Raw genomic sequence first — 20,049 nt, forward strand, 5'->3', positions numbered from 1 at the left:
GCCTTTTATGAGAAAAGCAGTCCATATGCAAGGTCTTGGTGAATTGCTGCAAATTATAGGTTATAGATTTTGCTGTAGGCTAATAGCATTCTTGTCTATAACCATGCTACAGAAAATGCATCTACAATTGTAAATACCACATCTGCATCTGTATCTTCCTCATCCTAATACCTTTTGTCTGCCCTCACTTTTGTTCTTTGAAACCTTCCTCTCTCTGGAAACAGTTCCTTGTGTATGTCTAACAAAGGAGTGTACAGGGGATTTTCCCTTTCTTTCAGATTTCTTTCTGGGAAAAGACAAGTCTGATACTGATGATGTGTGAGTATGAGCATGAGAGATCACTGTGAACATATGCAGTAATTTTGGAGGGATGAATAGCAAGCAAAAAAAGTCTTATTTCTGGATTAAACACTTGATAGTATTTACATCTAATTGTCTATTCTTAGTTTGTGGTGAGGACTGGAATAGATTTTTGAACAAGTAAAATGAATTTTCTGACCTGTAGGCGAAAAAAGTAATTAAAGTCCATTTTCACCTACACTTCTCGTGGTCTCAGCCCAGTTTATCATGTACTTTCTTTCTTTGGGCTTCTTCCAATTTTCAAATTGGAATAAATAATTTTGGGAGTTAACTTATTTAATATATCAAGATGAGTAAGCTGCTGAAAGGCTTTATGTTAGGAGGTATCATTAAGGAAATAAACATGATTTCTGATCCTATTTAAGTCAATGGTTGACTTGGGAAGCTTGCCTCCTTAAATTCCCGAGTAGTCAATGTCTCGCACAAGTTACTGCAAACATAATTGTCCAACTGTAACTGTGCTACAGCCGTGTGTAGATCAGGATGACATCCCTGCCTCTGGGCTCAGAAGGTGCCTTTTCAAGTTTAGGGGCTTGTACTCTAACAAACTCCTGTGGAAGGCTCTTGCTTTCTCTTTGAATATTGTAGTGCTCTTTTGCTGCAATGTTTTTGGATAATTTGAGGTAGCAGATTTTGTCTAAATTTCTCCTTCTTAGGAATTTAGTTCTCTGATTATATACTAGTAATAACAGCAAATCACTGCTGTGGAACCCATCATTTGGGGGTCATTACAGGGGAGAAAGGAAGAATGCTAAATGATGGGTCATAAACTCCTTCCCATGGCAGGTATCCTCAGGAGTCAGGTTACAAATCCTTGAATAATTCACATGAGGGAAAGAGATAGGCAGTGAGAAGGAGCTCCACATCTCCACAGCAGTGTGAAGAAGGGATTCATCATGAATCACCCAGAGCCTGGTAGAAATTGGAATGGCATATCCAGGTTTGTGGCTCAGACCTGCTGCCCACCTTGCTGTGGAAGGGGTTGCAGTGGCAGCAACAGCTGCTGCCCAAAGCTGCATGAGGACCTGCTGGGGTTCTGTGCCTGGGGAGAGGATACTTTCTGGGGATCAGAGCAGGGGTGCTGGGCCAAGCCTACTTGTGCTGTGAACAGTGCTATAAAGGGCCTAGCAGTCAGTTTGAAGAGGATCAGGTATTTTGAGGTGATTTGTTTTGTATCTATCCTATGGTTCTAGCCAGCTGTGTTTTCGAAAGCTCTCTACTCTGTGCCTCTTGGGCTTACCCAGCAGAGCTGAAACTGAGACAAGAAAAAGAGGGACAGGCTTAGGCACATTTCTCTTTCCTCTGGAGATTAGGAGTGTCACTTCTGGTATATTTCCAGCTGTTGGTATTTTCAAAGAAAAAGTTGTCCAGTGTGTGTTAGTGTATCAGGTAAAACAAATGTCTCTTAATGATCTAGCTTCTCACTGGTTTTAATCTTAAAAAAAAGTTAATGCTGCAGCATTTATATTAAAAAATCAAGAGGCACCTTTTCCCCACCCTATAATTTGAGATGGTCTCTTAAATATGAAAAAAAATATTTTAAAAGATGGATTAAATAGAATTACACCCACAGTATTGAAATGGCCTAGTGTTCATGAGTAAGGGGAAATTGTACTGATATCTTAAGAACAAAAGAAATCAATATTGCCAAAGTGTGCAGAAGTCCAACTACATCAGTGCCCATGAGCCATGTTAAGCCTTGTTTTGCAAACTTTTAACAACCTGAAGTTACAAAATCTGATTTGTGTACTGTCCTGGATTGGAGCTCAAATCAGTAGTAAAAATAAGGTGCATAAGAGCAGTTTTGTCATGGAAAGTGTGTATTTCCATATATTTGTGGATGATCCTTGATGTCTGAATGGAGACCAGTGGCGAGTGGTGTTCCTCAGGGGTTAGTATTGGGACCGGTGCTGTTTAACATCTTTGTTGGTGACATGGACAGTGAGATTGAGTGCATCCTCAGCGAGTTTGTCGATGACTACACCACACAGCTTGGTGTCAATGTGCTGGAGGGAAGGGAGGCCATGCAGAGGGACCTGGACAGGCTGGAGAGGTGGGCCTGTGCAAACCTCATGAAGTTCAGCAAGGCCAAGTGCAAGGTCCTGCACCTGGGTTGGGACAATCCTGAGCACAAACACAGGCTGGGTGATGAGTGGATCGAGAGCAGCCCTGAGGAGTAGGACTTGGGGGTGCTGGTGGATGAAAAGCTGGGCGTGAGCCAGCAATGTGCGCTTGCAGCCCAGAAAGTCAATGGCATCCTGGGCTGCATCAAAAGAAATGTGTCCAGCAGGTTGAGGGAGGGGATTCTCCCTTTCTACTCCACTTTGGTGAGACCCCACCTGCAGTACTGTGTCCAGCTGTGGGCACCTCAGAGTAAGAAAGACATGGACCTGTTGGAGTGAGTCCGTAGGAGGACCATGAAGATGATCATAGGACTGGAGCACCTCCCCTATGAGGACAGGCTGAGAGAGTTGGGTTTATTCAGGCTGGAGAAGAGGAGGCTCCAGGGAGACCTTACAGCAGTCTTCCAGTACTTCAAGGGGGCCTACAGGAAAGGTGGGGAGGGACTCTTGATCAGGAAGTGTAGTGATAGGATTGAGGGGTAATGGTTTCAAACTGAAAGAGAGTAGAATTTCTTCCTAATATCTATTCTAATTCTTCACTGTGAGGGTGGTGAGGCACTGGCACAGGTTGCCCAGAGAAGCCGTGGCTGCCCCCTCCCTGGCAGTGTTCAAGGCCAGGCTGGATGGGGCTTTGAGCAACCTGGTCTAGTGGCAGGTGTCCCTGCCCATGGTGGAGTGGTTTGAACCAGATGATCTTTAAGGCCTTTTCCAACCCAAATGATTCTATTTGCTTTAAAAAGCTTAAAGAATATTAGTTTTCATTCTTGAGAAGCTTTATACATGGTCTTTGAAGATGCTGGGTGAGAGTCTCAGAAAAGAAAGGGCTCTTTTTTTTTTTCTTTCTGTTGGTATGTAAAGGCTAGTGTTGAGTGTAAGGCAGGTCTTGCTCTATGTCCTTTCCACCTACAATCTCTGTGGTACTTCTAAGCAGTGTGATCCTGTGCAAAGTACACAGCTGCTGTGTGGAGTAACTGCTGGAGTCAGGGTGGTCGTTCGAAGAGGAGAGCCCTCCTTAGGCTATGGAGTTATATGTAACCTTTAAATGTTACACCTGCTTGCAAATATTGGAGTACTTAGGCTGCTTGCCCAGAAGTTGGGCATTTAATCACAGAAATAATCCACATTTTAGTAGTGTAATAATTTGTTTCTACGTTGAAATGTAACACTTCGATTTACTTTTTGTATTTTTCATTAACTGTTGTGATGCTTAAAGCCGAGCATAGATCTGTGACATTCTTTTTAGCTAATATGTCACCTGAATATATGAAAAATGCTTTCGTTCTGGACTAGTTAGTCATTCTCTCACTGATGGAGACAAAAGATTTAACTGCTTTTGACGTCAGCCAAATTAGTGTATGCTACAGTTTTTATCTACAGTACAGCTCAATTTGCTGGTTATATTAAAGCTTTAAAAGGCTCCTTAAATCTCTTCAGTAGAGGGGAAAAAAATTATTACTTGTTTCTTTGGAGTGTAAAAAGAGGTAGTAATGAAGCACCCTAATCCTTTCTGGGTCTAAATTGCATAATTATTGGAAATTTATTTGCGTAGTGACTGCTTTGTTACTGTAATTTGAAATTGCTGAGCTTTTTTAACAAACAAGTTAATCCTACCTACTGCTGATCACCCGTGAAGTCTGTTCTCCACAGTATTTGACATGAGCTCTGCGTAGGCGCATACTATTACTGCTGCTCGCATTTGGCAAACAGCACTCTGCCTGCTTACAACCACTGCAGAAAATGAGTAATGGCTATTAATAAATATTTTTCCGTTTGCAGTAAGGGTAGGGATCTTATAGTAATTGGACAATCGTGCTGTATTACAAGAGTCTCACTTGAGGAAGACTGAAGGAAAACTTACCCTATGGGATTTTGCCCCTAATAGGTGTTAGGTCTCATCCACTTGCCATGAGTTACCATGATTTGAAAAATCAGGGAAGGTATAAATCTCAAGTAATATTTCTTTTGAAGGGTTCTAGGAGAGATTAAAAGAATACAAATGAGATTTGCTCTTTCTATGAAAGTGTCTGCTGAACTGTATCAGCAAGTTCCAGTGTGACAGATGTGTGAGAAACAGAACTAATTTTTTGTCTGTCTTGGTTTGAAAGACAGGTGTCTGTGGAGGAAGGCAGGAGCCTCCCTTGAAATGGAAAGTGCAACCCCCTTCCCTCCAAATTATTATAATTTTGAAATTAACGGGCCTTTAGGCAAAGATATGGGGAATAGGAATAACAGTTCTTTACTAATATATATATATATATATATATATAAAACACAAGGCAGGGAAAAAAAACCAAACAACCCACTGGTTTACACTGACAGAGTCAGGAATACAACCTGACACCCTGTTAGGGTGGCAGTAGCAGTCCGATAAGATGCTGGCTGCAGTCCTCCTGAAGCGATGGGTGTAGTTCTGTGGAAGCAGCGATCAGGTAAAAGGGTCTGGTCTTCCTCCGAAGGTCCAGTGGTAGGTAGGTAGCTCTTGTCCTCTGGAACTCCAGTGCGGGGAAAAGCTCCTCTGGGAATCCAGTGGAAGAAAGGCTGCTAGGGTGTTCAAAATCTCCGTTTTTATTTGGCATGGACTGCTTGGCTCCTTCCCCGCCCCCCCCCCGCCCCCCCCCCCCGGCGGAGCATCTCACAGTGGGATGGGGAGTCGTGAGGCAGTTCCTTGATGGGCCATTAACAGGAGATAGCCCAGGAGCGAGTTATCGATGGGTCAGGCGATAAGGCATTGTTGTGCCCATTAACAGGAGATAGTCCAGAGGGGGGAGGCAGGGAGCACCGCCCCACCTGGTCTCAACAGCTCCTGAAGATGGTAATAGAAGATTTTTTTTCCTTTTGGCACATTTTACACTGTAACCCAGGATATTGTCTTAAAGCCTCCTAAGTAGGCAGACCTGTGTGTAATCTTACATTAACACTGGCAATGACTGATGCCTGCTTAAAGTTCTGCTTGTCTTTCTGGCCAGGAGATTGCAGGGGTGGGGGAAGTCACTGTCTAGAATCATTAAAACTCCTCAGGCTTTCTGATATAATGTTCTGTGTTTAAATTGAAATGAAATAACAAAACATATTAGATCATGGATTCAGTTTGTGGGCTGGAGGCCACTAGTAGTTTATGAAGTCTTTTTATGTGGTCCACAAAAGAACTTTCTCCTTGTGGCTGTCTTACAGTAGATTATTTTTGCTATGCAGGTCTCCAGCCTGAACTCCCAGCTAATAACTGAAACTCTACATATGAGACTTTGGGACTTACTGGTATTTTCTACTTGGAGGTGAAGGTGTCTCTAACAAAACATATACCAGAGTTGGACTGTATCATGCATTAAACAGGCTAGTCAGAGTCAGTCCAGGTATTTCTGCTTCTGTTGAAGTCAGTGAGGGCTTTGCTGTTATTTTGACTGGGTTAGGATTTCATTGTGGAATTCCACTATTCTCATGGGTATGGGAAGCCCTAGCTTCTCCCTGCAATGCTATATGGGAAATGCTTTGCAAGCAAAATATTTAGGGTTTGCTCTGTTCAACCTTAATCACGTATTTACAAAGTACTCTTTTTGTGAAGTAAGGTGTTTATGCAGCAGCCATATTGGTGCTGAAGCTCTACAGCACTGAGCAGGAACTCTGGATGGAGGGAGGCCTGTGGCACAGGCTGAATGCAGTGGCAGATACTTTGGTTATTCTAATAAAGGAGGAAACCAAAAGGCAACTTGGTACTGTTGAATAATTCTAGGAAGAAACAGAACAGAAATTCGAAGTATTTTATCTAAGCATGAAGTGTTAAAATTCCAGCATGTCCTTAAGCAAGTGATATCTTATATCTTCATGCATATACAAGTCCTGCTTATTATTACTGTAACAAGAAATTGCTTGTCAAAGACATGATATAAAAACATTTGACAGCCTTCATATTTTTTCTTTCAAATAACATAGATTTTTCTTTTTTACTCTTAGCTGCATTTTTACATTGAGATGACAGAAAGCTGCTACTACTAGTTTGTTCCATTGCAGATAGTTAAAACTTAAAATCAAAGCTTGCAAACAAAAGACAGTCCATTGAAGCTTGAGATCTAGGCTTAAGCAGGTTCTTAAGATCTTTATATTAAAAGAACATGGAATTCACTTAAACAGGAATTTTCGCATTGGGTTGAGCAAGGGTTTGCTTCATATGTTGCATGGCAAGAACAGAGATGTTTTGGTTTTGCATAGGAAATGGTAGGATTTGTTATTGTTTATCTTGAAGGAATGCTAGAAGAGCTCCATATGTGTGTTTGTTCATGGTTACAATACCGTATCAGTGGGCAGACTGTCAAATCTGTATGTGGGTGGGATTCACTAAGTGCCTTGCACTAATTGAAAGGTTGAAGTGAAAAATGAGAGCTCCAAGAGCATACTTGTGTGTGGCAAGAGAGTCCCTGGAAAATGTTATAATGGGACTTTCTCAGTGTCTAAAGTTATATTCCATGGTTTGGGAACTAGATAAATCCAAATGGGTTGTTGGTTTGGATTGGATCTCATTTTTCATCATGTATCGTCCTATCTTAATTTTAAAAACTAAAAACACCTAAACAGTTTGGGCTTTTTAGATTAACATTTTTCAGTTTGCTTGCTATATTTCTACTGTAAAATACCTTCTGTGACAACTTAATTGTTGGGTTTTTTCTATTTTAAGTTGTGCATCTGCTTTCTAAATGGTGTATCCTAGCATGGTGGCAGTTATATTATTTAGGAAGAAGTATGCTAGTTGCCACTGAAGAGACAGGCTTTGCTATGAAGATGTACGTTTCAAGGAAACTTGCAGAAAATAGTATGTCTGAATTCATGCAAGCTATAGACAGGCAAAAGTGTCTTAAAAATATGGATCGCTTTCCCAGACCTTTATTTAATAATGAAGATGATGATGAATCAGTTGGTAGCAGTCATGACTTGAAAAATACTTATTCCACTTGGTAGGCATGCCCCTCTAGGGGATTTGCTTTAGCAAAGTTTTATAGTTCATTGAGACACTAAATAATAGCACTTACAGAACCTACATGTAGACTTTACTATCTGCTTTCCCTGTAGTACTCTTATTCTTCAGAGAAAACACAAAAACATGTTTCAGACTTACGTGACACGCTTGTAAATATTTGTAATTTGGAAGCTTTCATCTTTGAGGTATTGCCAGCTGGGGAGGTTGCCACAGGCAGCATTGGAAGAAAGATGAGCAGAGAAACAGGAGGATCCAGAGAAGTAGTTTAGAACTGCTAAATGGTGGAGCATCTGTCAGGGGAATCTCTCCTTTACACAGTCTTCGGGGCATCCCTGCTGTAAGACATTGCTTGAGAAAGAGGGTTAATGAAGCAACTTAAGGGTGTTGTGTCAGTGAAAGCAGCTGTCATTCAATGACCTGTCTCCAGTGCAAAATGTTCTGGTGTGGGAGAGACTTAGCAGCTCACCAGCAAAATACCAGATTTATTTGCAGTCTGCTAATGGAAGTGCTGGTCTTGCAAACACTGTTCTACAGTTCAATAGGATGGGCTACTCTAAGTATATGTGAATGAGTTGACTTCCTAATGTCAAGTTTAGCCACGTTTGTAAAAGAGCAGGCTGAGAACTGTTGTTGAAACACTGCAGTACAATGCTTTTTTTTTTTAAGAGATAGTGAATGCCTACAGGATAGGGAGTACTGAAGCTATAACAACTCACTTGTTGGATTTCAACACCACCATAAGTGATTTGAAGATACTTAAGTGCAATTATTACGTTGTTTGCTCCAGTGAAATGTGGGGTAGTGCTGCTGCTTGAACTCCTTTCCTGCTTATAGAAACTACAGTATTCCTTTCTGTGTTCAAAAGTGTTCGTGTTCCAGTGGCAACATGACTGTTTTTATGGTGCCTGAGATATTTCTGTCTACAATGCAATACAGTCTGTGGGCACATAGCATCACATTTACCTGTCTACATCTGTTACTGATTTTGAACTGTTTATAAATGACAAACTGTTGACCCAGTTCTCCCCTGAAGGCAGGGCCCAAAGTTAGAATCGTGCCACTCTGCTTTTCAGAGTGGTGATGTATCTGCTTGCAGTGGGCATCTTTGCTGAAGTGCATGGTTAGCCAAATGCTTCCCAGATTGTGCTACATGTTGCATGATTTCTTGTGCTTTGTTTCCAGGAATAGCATGCAGTCCAGCAGTCCTGGGGAGGAACTGACAGGAAACAAAGCTGTGCTGGTTTCTCTTCAGCACATTGTTTAAAAATACCAATATACAAAATCAAGGTTTGGCCACTCAAATTATTGCCATTAGTTTCATAAAAAATGGTTCTAGCAATAAGAACTTAACTTTAAATTGATTCATATGATCCTAGCACATGCTTGGCACTTACGGGTTTTTTTTTTATGCTGTAAATCATTGGGAATGAGGTGTTGCAGTCAGACCTTGCTGTGAGGTGGGGTCCTTTAGCTGTCATACTGGCACTGAATTGTAGTCCTTAACACAGGTAATGAGTAGAAGTTTGCATCTAGGTAGGTGGGGGGTGAGGTCCTTAAATAGCATAGGCGGGCATAACTTGCATTTAAAAGTTGTATACTAAAGGCTCACGTAACTCCTCTGTTGAGGAACCAGAGTTTAGACCTCAGTTAAAAAAAGGCAAAGCTTTATGGAAAGTGGGATCATAAACAATCCATTGGATAACAAGTGCTTACAGAGTGTGCTGACTGGGGTGGGCATTTGGATGGTGATGCTCAGGAAACAAGAGTCCATCACTGCATGTCAATCTGTAGCTCCACTGGGAGCCAACCTGTTATGAGCTCAGGGCATGTGGCCAGGAAAGCATGGCCCAGCTCCTAGGAGAAGGTCCTGACCAGTTTTTGATCCTGATTTCTATCAGTATGTGCCAGCCTGTAATAGGCAGGTACAGCTGAAGAACTGTGCGCTACAGTGCTCTTAAGGGGTAAGTGGTGGGCACAGGATTTCAAAATAAGGTCCAACTATAAGGAAATTAGACACATGGAAATCTCAGAGAATCTGAAGTGCCCATAACACAAGGGGGAAACAGATGTCTGGCTTCTCTAATACCCTAATTGCAGCATAAACAGAAACTTGTCAGTTTTGCTCATTTGGCATTCAGGTATCTGTATATATGCCTTTTTGCATCCTGGGGACAAAAAGAGGGGGTTTGTACTGTTGTTTTTTTTTCTGGGAATCAGGGTTACAATTTCAGTGCATGAACTATTGCTACTGACTGTGGTTCATGTTTCTGTCTTTTCACATCTTTTCTATATAAGAGGAGACTCTTCCCTGCCCACCCTACCCCCCTTCCTCCATCAGCTTTGTGCTGAATGCAAATTTGGAGGCAGCTTGTTGCATTATGCATTTAGCTTTCAAAGCAGAAACTGCACCTCTGAAATAATTTTGAAAATGTACCTTGAGCAGAGATGTGTGCTTGTAGGCTGAGATTTCAAAGATTGTATTTTAGAAAAGGTCCTTGTTGGTTTAGTATATGTATATTGTTGGTCACTGATTTCTAGTTGGTGTACTGGGAAAAGATGAATTTGATTAGGAAGGATTATATGTATAATATTCTGTTGAAATGTATCCGAAACTAGAACTTCCATGCTTAACAAAAGCATTAAAGTTGTGTACAGAAGTGATTCAAAACCGCCCTTCAGAGGAACAGGATTAGAGGCATTTTTATAAAGAAAATAGTTATCAAATTGTCTGCAATGAGTAATGTGATTATGAAATGGAGGTTAAATATATCTCCCCTTTAATGTTCCACTTACTAGTGAAGATTTTGCGCTGTTCAAGAACTACCATTACTATTTTGATAAACTAGATTTTACCCATTATTTCTCAGAAAACTAAACTATATTGCTAGTGACATTTGAGCAGTGTAGAGAATTTAACTGGCAAATAACTTACTTGTATTGCTATGGATGTCCTTTCCCTTGTTATTTTAGACTTTAAAACCTTCATGTCAGAAAATGGTGCTTGTTATAGGATTTCAAAAAGCATTTTATGTACCTGAGGCACCCTAAATGGCAAGAGCTACTAGATAAATCCTGTATTTTGCAGAGAAGCTCAGGACTGAACAAGCTGTATGAAGTTGATTATAAATTATGTTGTGATATCAAGTAAATATGGGTGTAATTTATAGGCAGTAGATAATCGTGTCTGTGCATATGGCAGGTGTAATTCTGACTTAATTGTGGGGAGTGCCCTGTCATGCCCGATAGGTAGATTCCTGTGATGTTGAAGGGATCACTATGAAATTTTTAATACAATCGGAGTGTGATTACTTGTTCTCTTTTTTCACTTAGTGAAGTTGCTTATTCCACCCCCAAGCTGCAGGCTGAACACTGCTATACAAACCCTCTTTACCCCTTGTTAACTTTTCTGTGTGAGAATGGAGGGATTAATTGCAACTACCAGATCTGTTTCCATTGCCACTTCGCTTGTAGACATAAATGCAGTATGCATTTGAATATGGACAAGCAGAATGGTTGAAAGTGTCTGTGGTATGTTTTGTCAAAACCAGCCTCCTGTAGTCCTAGCTTTTCAGTATTTTTGCCTTGCACAATGTCTCTGTTCATTATCCTTGGTGCTTAAAAGTGTATGTATCCAATATCCCTAGCCTTCAATAATGCAACTATTTCTCCCACTTACAGTTTGAAATTTTTTGGCTTTGTTGTTCTTGCTTTTGGAACTAATCAATGACCCTGTCCTGAGGCATCTTTAAAATCTGGGTGCACGCTCTGGTGCTACTGTATATTCTCATAATTTTGTTAGTCATAGTGTAGTTACATCTTTAAGTGACTGCTTACACTGTTGAGAACTCAGGATCTTAGGTACTCAATTGAAATGTATCAGTACAGCTTCAAACTGAGGAATAATGGGTCCTGTCTATCTATGCAGAGTTATATCTAGTGAGGCTCTGATCTTTTTTCCTTTTCATTTATTCTAATAAATTGGCTCTATGCATGTTCATTTTTAATACTTACTGAATATTTTGTGGAAATCTTCTAATAGCTAAAGCCTCTATGAAAAAGTTAAATCTTTTTTTTAATAGCAAGCGCGTTATGTTTTAGAGTGAAAAATGAGAGAAAAGATGGCATGTAAGTTCACAGCAAACTGTCTCATTTTCTCTCCCTGTCTGAACCCACTCTGCCTCAGCTTTGTCCACCTCAACCTCCTTCAGCTCTAATCATCTCAGGCTAGTAGGACCATTCAGCTTCCATGCCTGTTGTAGGCCAAGTCCTTTGGCTTTTTGTTCAGTGTCAAAAGTGGTGATGCTTTTGTGCTCCACATCTCTGTCCACAAGAAGCTCAGTTGTTGTGTCCCTTCAGACACGACATCAGATTTGGTCACTGCCATCAGAGAATAGCTAGGAGAACTTGAAAAGATGAGCTAGGCTGAAGATGTGCAAGATGGCTGTTTAGCATACAGCTGTTGCCTGGAACTGTACAAGTTTCTTCTCCCCCCACATCCCAGCACAAATATACTGAAGTGCTTCATCCTAGGAAGAAAAGGTTTTCAGAGCTATAAATACAGACTGTGGGGAGCTCTGATACAGAAGATTGTACAACACAGAATATGTTAGTGAAGAGGAAGAGCCCAATTACAGTATATGTCCAGACAGCAGGAATGCAGGTCGATAACTAGATACAATTAATGCAGTATGATTACACAGTAAGATCCAATAATGTAAAATGGGGAATGATTTTTTTGAAAGGAGTGTGAAAATATGGGTTTAATGATCACTGTGTACATCTACCTGGCAGAATATTTTTCTTGTTGCAAGGCAGCTTTTAAGTGAGAAATTTGCTCCCTGCCTCTCAACCCTGTTTAACCAGTGGACTTTACCTCCCTGTTAACTCCAGAATTTCTACAGCTCATTATCTCTGTTATCAGGATGCCATTAACTATCTAATGACTTCTCTTGCTGTTTCAGGTAGGAGGCAGCACACTGCAAGCAATACTGTTAAAATAAATCCATGTTGTACTCAAATCACCGATTAGGTTTTTTTTGGAATAGGATGCTCAAGTGCTTAGTATATGCCAGAATGTTTTCTGTGTACAAAATGTAAGCCCATTTCAGAGCAAGTCCAGCACTGGAAGTAAGAATTTGCGGTTTCCAATTATGCTGTTATGTGCACAGTTAATCTGGGATTATATTGATAGTCCCATAAAACCATCATATACTTCGATATCTGCTGATTTGAGATACTTACCTAATACTTTCCTGTAGTGTCAAGGATTTGCTAGTACATTGTTCATGAGCTTGAGTCTCCTGGGCTGGCTGAGGGATGGAAGAAACAGAAAAGCGAAAGACACACTGGCACTAACTGCCAGTGTATGTTGTTAGTACTGAAGTTTTTAGGCTTGGTTCTTGCAATTTGGTGTGATCTAACTTATACTTACTGTCAAAAGACTTCAGAGTTGTTTCCTTCACCAGGTCTGAGCAGAACATGCTTGCAAGGCCTACTTCTTGTTATATTCTATGTGTCTGAAGGAGACATAAGGGGGTTATTTGGTTATTCTGTATCATGGAGAGAATTCACAGCAATCCCTTGCATTTAAGTGCAGTACAGAGCAGAAAAGGGGGAAGAAAGGATTCCACAGTGGTTTTGCATAGAGCATCTACCTGCATATGACAGGAAACATGCAGACTCACTGGTCATCAGGATGGTTTAAAAAAAATTATTTCTAGTAACAGAATATATGCAATTTGTGCTTTATGTGGGTTATACTAATCTGAATGTTACTGCTTTATTGAAGAAATACTTAACAAGGAATTTGAGATTTTTAACATGAATCTAAATCTTTTGATATGATGATTATCTTCAATTTCACATGTTATTACAGAAAGGAAATTGGATATTACACTTTTGCTTCTGTTTTATCTATTCCAGCAAATTTTTATTTCTTCAGTATTATTGTTTTGAAATATTTTTAAGTTGTTTGTACAATACCCAACAGAATAGTGGTTTTCTTTCAATAATTAAAATATGGTAAATCTTCTTCCTTACAGAAGTTTCGACGTTGGGCTACATCGCTTTCTGGTCAGGTAAGCTAATACTTATTTGGAATTGCAATTCCATATTGAAAAGCATTTCTGTTATAAGTAGAGATAGCTATGTGAACTCAATACTACTTGATATTTTCTATGGCAAAATATGGCAAGATCCTCTTTTGTCTTCCATTGATATATTAGTTTGAGAAACTTTTAACTATTTGGTTTGGATATCTACACAATGTCCCTCCAAGGAACCTCTTTAGGAAAACCTTGACTCAGGAAATTAGTGGCAGTGTTCCACTCATTCCTGAGGAAATCTTAATTTTTCTTGTACTGAAAAAAAACTTGGAAATTTTTTTCCACTGGTAATTCAATACCTTTGTAACTCCTAATAAGGGCTTTAATTTTATAGAAAGCTGTGACTGTGGAGGGGAGTTTTATTTTCTAAATTGAAAACTTGATTGATTTGATGCATGGGATGCACTATGTTCTGAAGATAAGGGAAGTGCAGTAATTGTCTTTTCATTTGCTGACACTGAGAGGAATGCAGTGATTAAAGCAGGGCACTTCAACAAGAAGAGTGTTTAATGCATTTGAATGCTACACTGAGGAACTGTTTTTGCTGTTTGGAGTTCTTTTGTGTGAGCAAAGTCACAGGTGTTTAAGAATGTGTTTGCATTTGTTTTTAATAACATATATAACACAATCTACTGATCTTTACAAAGAAGTGTGATATGTACCATGAAAGATGGTTTGCCATGGTCTTCAGCCCCTTTGAGAATTCATTCTATCAGTTATCCCACTAAAATGTTGCAATAGCCATCTGTGAAGAAGTTTACCTTGGAAGAATTAACCCAGTATGTGAGCCAGAGCATGCTGTTTGGGTCCCACCATAAGGATGAGGTGATGTTAGGCTTCCCTTGATTTGGCCTTGCTACTGAACTCATTATTCTAGGCTACTTTGTCATATCTCCTGGATAAAGACTCTGAGTCCTTGTGGCCTTAATGCAGAGGCTTTTGGCACTGATTCACAGACTCCCAGAGCTCTAACAGGTTGGCAGCTCCTGGGTGCTTTTTGCTCCTCTGGTCATGCACTTGAAGCATGTATCTTCTAATGTTTTCAGAACCCTGCTGCTAGCTCTTGACTGTAGCTAGTAAAAGAAGCATACAGCTCCAGACAGAATGACAAATGCCTAGAAGCATTTATCTGTCTTAGACTCAGTATCGCTTGCAAGCATTCTTTTCACTTAGATAGTTCAGAGAATAAGTATCTAAGATCCTGTTTCAGATTCAGCTTCTCTAGATTATTGGTATTGCGGCTAAATCCAGGAAAAATTGTTAATTCCGTCAAAGGTGTGGGTGCCAATTGGACAATAATACTGAGGGTGTATCTTAAAGGGCAGAACACCAGGTAGTACCATATTGAACACTATGATTTTATGGTTTACACTTGTTACAAAAAACATGGAAGATACAAGATCACACAAAGCCTATGTCACAGGGAAAACTGGGTTTGTTTTAAGGTTGCACAGGCAAACCCCATCCTGACATCTCATAACCCTTGAGCAGTAGGCTTTGTAACATTAGAACATTAGGGTTATTTTACATATTTCTTTGCATATAACATGACAGCTTGTAACAGACAGCACTCTTCACTAAAGCCATAGTGTCAATGTTGCTGAAGATACATGTTTATCAATGTGTAGATGTATGTTTTAGACTACTGAATGTATTTAAGTTCTGGTATCAGTATTACAAATAACTTACATCTGTATTTTGACCAGCAGATTGATTTTTTTTTTTTAAATATGATGATTTCCAGTTGTTAGGATTATTAAGTGATTTAAAAATATGCTACTGTTGTAAAAGGAATATAGTGCACAGTAAAGTCTCCTGGCATTGCAGACAACTGCTTCAAGAATAGAATTATGGGAAGCATTGATGTGCTGAGTTGGAGCCCCTGCTAATGCTTCTACTGTAAAATACATTTTCACTTGCTTCATATGAAGGATGTGGTAAGACATTCTCTTATACTGCATTGTTTTACATCCTGTGGAGATGCAGTGTTGGAGTTATATGCTTGTGCAATCCCTGGACCGCAAATAGCCATTGAATTTGAGTTGAATGTCCTTTTTGACTACTGTGTCATTTTTTTTCAAAGCCAAGTGTGGGTTCTATGCAGTGTGGTGTTCTCTAACCTTAGACAGCTTTAATACTTCATTTGCAGTCTGTCACTTTCCCCTGTTTTAACAACTTGGGAACCATCAGATACTTTCTCTGTAACTGTACTACTAAGGAGAAAATATTGTTTCCTTCTGTCGTAGCAGTATGAGTTTTGCTTGCATTTCCTTAACAAAAAAAAATTTTAAAAATCCTTTGTTTGGTAGATAACATTTGGACTAGAAAACAGAGGACTTGGTGTTACATCTCTGCTGTTGGTCTGCCATGTGACCTTTAGAAATTTATTGCCTTTCTCTTTGCCTATTTAGACAGTCTCTGCTTCTGAGAACTTGCTCATCTTGTCCTTCTGTGTTCATATAGTATGTCCTAAATGGTCCCCTTCACATTTTGGGTTTCTATGTGTGAAATACAAACAGTGGGGGGGGGGAAACTCAAGCAAACCCAAACAAACCAGAGTTTCAGGAATTATAGAGAATCTATGAATTTAGATTTGTAATGTTCAAGACATACTACATGATTTGAAACATAAGGATATAAAGAGATACTATATCCTTTTAAATATAAGGATGCCACCCTGCATTAGAACAGGAAACCCAGTATGACACTTTCGGATATGAAATGTGGAGCCAACAAAAATAAGTTTCTGCTAAAAGGACAATCTGAGCCTAATTACTTATTAAGTTGATGATTGAATGGACTAGGACTGTATATAGCCTGGGTCAGTATTGGGACCAGTGCTGTTTAACCTCTTTGTTGGTGACAGGGACAGTGGGATTGAGTGCACTCCCAGCAAGTCTGCTGATGACACCAAGCTGTGTGGTGCAGTTGACACTCTGAGGGAAAGGAGGCCATCTGGAGGGGCCCGGAGAGGTGGGCCTGTGCAAACCTCATGAAGTTCAACAAGGTCAAGTGCAAGGTCCTGCACCTGGGTCGGGGCAATCCTGAGCACAAACACAGGCTGGGTGATGGGTGGATTGAGAACAGCCCTGAGGAGAAGGACTTGGGGGTGCTGGTGGATGAAAAGCTGGGCGTGAGCCAGCAATATGCCCTCGCAGTCCAGAAAGCCAACAGCATCCTGGGCTGTATCAAAAGAAATGTGTCCAGCAGGTTGAGGGAGGGGATTCTCTCTTTCTATTCCACCCTGGTGAGACCTCACCTGCAGTACTGTGTCCTGCTGTGGGCACCGCAGAGTAAGAAAGATGTAGACCTGTTGGAGTGAGTCCAGAGGAGGGCCACAAAGATGATCAAGGGGCTGGAGCACCTCCCCTATGAGGACAGGCTGAGAGAGTTGGGGTTGTTCAGGCTGGAGAAGAGGAGGCTCCAGGGAGACCTTATAGCAGCCTTCTAGTACTTCAAGGGGGCCCACAGGAAAGGTGGGGAGGGACTCTTGATCAGGAAGTGTAGTGATAGGCTTGAGGGGTAATGGTTTCAAACTGAAAGAGAGTAGAATTTCTTCCTAATATCTATTCTAATTATTCACTGTGAGGGTGGTGAGGCACTGGAAGAGGTTGCCCAGAGAAGCTGTGGCTGCCCCCTCCCTGGCAGTGTTCAAGGCCAGGTTGGATGGGGCTTTGAGCAACCTGGTCTAGTGGAAGGTGTCCCTGCCCATGGTGGGGTGGTTTGAACTGGATGATCTTTAAGGCCTTTTCCAACCCAAACCATTCTATGAATCTGTGATACACAGTCAATGGCTTGTCCAAGTGAAGCATGACATGATGTATGACAGAGAATTACAGCTACATAGCTGCTTGTATGTTCTTAACAAAAAAAAATATATAACTTCTGTCCTTCCTGCTAGCTACAGCTTGAACTGTGCTTCTGATACAGTTTTTAAGATAGCTCAGGTTTAAAAATCACATCTTTTAAAATGTATTTGTTGAAAAGTGTATATTATACTGAAATGGGTAATTATGTGGTGTTTAATAGCTTGAGCTGAACTGGATTGTAGGACTACATTTATTATTACTTGTATGCTGAAATATCATGGTGTCATGGAACTACTATTTGTGAAATTAAAGTGCAGTTGAGTATGTTGGGGTCTGGGCCTTGAACATTTGTTAGTTACACCATAGTGTTTGAAGTGGGGATCCTGGAAATTAATGGGGGAAAGATCAGTAATTTCATGATGAAAATTGGGTTTTGATACTACTTGTTAAAAATGTACTACCATACTTGGAAGGTCATTTGCCCACTGTTACCGCACAATGATATTAAAGAAAGTATTTATTACTGCTTTTAGGATCAGAGAAATTATTTTTCAATGTTATTTAAATCACACAAGTACTATACAAACATAGTATTTTTTCTTATTGTGACTGCAGGAAAAACAACACTTTTTCTTCTAAATCTAAGCATTCTCAGAATGGAGGAATGAGTATGTTTTCAGAGTTCAAAATACATAAAAATAGCCTTTGGGGTAGCAGTGTAGAAGGGAAAGAACAAGAGAGAGGCTGCCTGGTGCTGTTTTCTCACTAAAGCTATTTTATCCAGGCATTTAATCCAGCAGTGAGAACAGGGCACTGGATGAAATAAAATTGTGAACATATGAGAATATTTACTGTCCTAATGCTAAATAATGTTTCCTTTAGGGCAACACTGATGAGGGCAGTGGAGAAGAATGACGGTTCCTGGAGGCATGATCCTTTTGAAAAATCTCTATGCTTTCAGCTCTGATGTACCCTTGAAAAAGTGTGACTTGTACTCATTTCAGTACAGAACTGGTTTGAAAAGACCTGTAGGACCATGCATCCCCAGTGTCTCCCAAAGGTTTCCATCTATTGACAGTGCTCATATCTCACCCCATGGTTTGCAGTTACTTGAGCTTGTTTAGAGTTATTTAGGTTTAGCTTATTACCAAATACAAAACTTGAAAATCATCCCCTTTTCTAGGTTTTTTTTCAGGTGAAGCAAGGCATAGTTTAGCTCTGGGATCAAAATTTAGTATGTGTTCCCACCTCTATTGATTTTTTTTTTTGTAGTTATTAACAGGACACCTCCATGCAAGGGCAGAATGGTCACATGGTGAGAGAGGGATTATGGTCCTAAATAAGGTATACTTATGAGAAGATAAGGAAAAGTCTGTTTGTCAGCTGACTCAACTGCTGGTTTTGTTCTCTGTGGCTTCGCACATATTTCCATGCTACCCAAAAGAGTAACAGAATAATGATATTAATGAACTGTCTGATAACTTTTAAGTAAATTTTTCTAAAAAGTCACGTTTTTCCTTGTTACTCTACTCTGTTCAGAAAGGTACCACTGAGATCAGTTCCTGTAAGGTCACACTTCTTGAAAGTGCAGACATTTCTTCCCAAAAGACATCACAACTCTTTACTGAGATGGTGAAAAGTTGTTATCTAAGTGTAACCCCTATGTGAAGTGTAGACTCACTGAAAAGCTCAACAATATTCAAGCTGTCCTAAGCTGAAGAGATCTATGCCCTGATTAAAAAACCCAAGTAGTTCTTCCTATCACTGTTTCTGTTTTCTTAAAAAAAAACCAAAAACAAAAACAAAAAAACCACCCCAAAACAAAAACAAAAAACCAAACCCCAAACCACAGCAAACCTCCCTAACAAAAAATCAGCCAAACAAAAAAAAACACCCAACAACAACAGAAGCCAATGCTTGTGAGCTTTCCCCTTCTAATGCACCCAGGTCTTGGAAACTCAACATCCAATGCAACAGTCCTTTCCACTTTGTATTGCATCCCTCCTCTAGCTCCATTCCTAGATAAGATCAGAGGTGATTCTGGGCTCCAGCTGCTAGACCCAGATTCCTTGCTGGGTGCCACGTGGGATGCAGCATAAAGCATGGTGCTCTTTTGGGAGCCAAATACCAGTGGTAATGCTACGCTCTCTGCTGCTTTGAATGCAGCTCTGCATAAAGTACTACTGATGTTCTAATACACGGTAGCTGGGCTAGGCAGCACAGTATTAAAGAGATTCCACTTTTCTTGCAAAAAGATTGATAGAGGTATTTGGATAACCACCTCTGCCATTGAAATTGCTAGGTGTGAAGTCCTATGAGGATGAATCCTTTCTCTGCTCTGTCAAGAAGCTTGGCTTTTTAGTTCACTCTGTGTCCTGGTCACCTAGTCATCCTTACTGCATGCACAACAGTCATATGAATCATAGAACAGGGATCTTTAAAGGTCATCTAATCCAACCTGCCCTGGAATAAGCAGGGACCTCTTTAGCTAGATCAGGTTGCTCAGAGCCCTGTCCAACCTGACTTTGAATGTTTCCAGGGAGGGGGCATCTACCACCTCTCTGGGAAACCTGTTCCAGTGTTTCACCATTCTCATTGTAAAAAATTTCTTCCTTCTATCTAGTCTGAATCTACTTTCTTTTTGTTTAAAACCATTACTCCTTGTCTTATTGCAACAGACCTTACTG

At 40.3% G+C, this 20,049-nt stretch overlaps 1 protein-coding gene across 3 annotated transcripts in view; it reads left to right on the forward strand.

Annotated features, from left to right (window-relative positions):
- HHAT (hedgehog acyltransferase) overlaps positions 1-20,049 on the forward strand; it is a 158,829-nt gene that overhangs the window by 25,288 nt on the left and 113,492 nt on the right. For all 3 annotated transcript variants that reach the window (XM_086460600.1, XM_086460601.1, XM_086460602.1), the window contains one exon: positions 13,491-13,526. In XM_086460600.1, coding sequence (XP_086316726.1) covers positions 13,491-13,526 — 36 coding nt within the window. The remainder of the gene's footprint in view (positions 1-13,490; positions 13,527-20,049) is intronic.

This window comes from Leptosomus discolor, chromosome 2 (assembly GCF_034619465.1).
Source record: "Leptosomus discolor isolate bLepDis1 chromosome 2, bLepDis1.hap2, whole genome shotgun sequence".
NCBI classification, from domain to species: domain Eukaryota; kingdom Metazoa; phylum Chordata; class Aves; order Leptosomiformes; family Leptosomidae; genus Leptosomus; species Leptosomus discolor.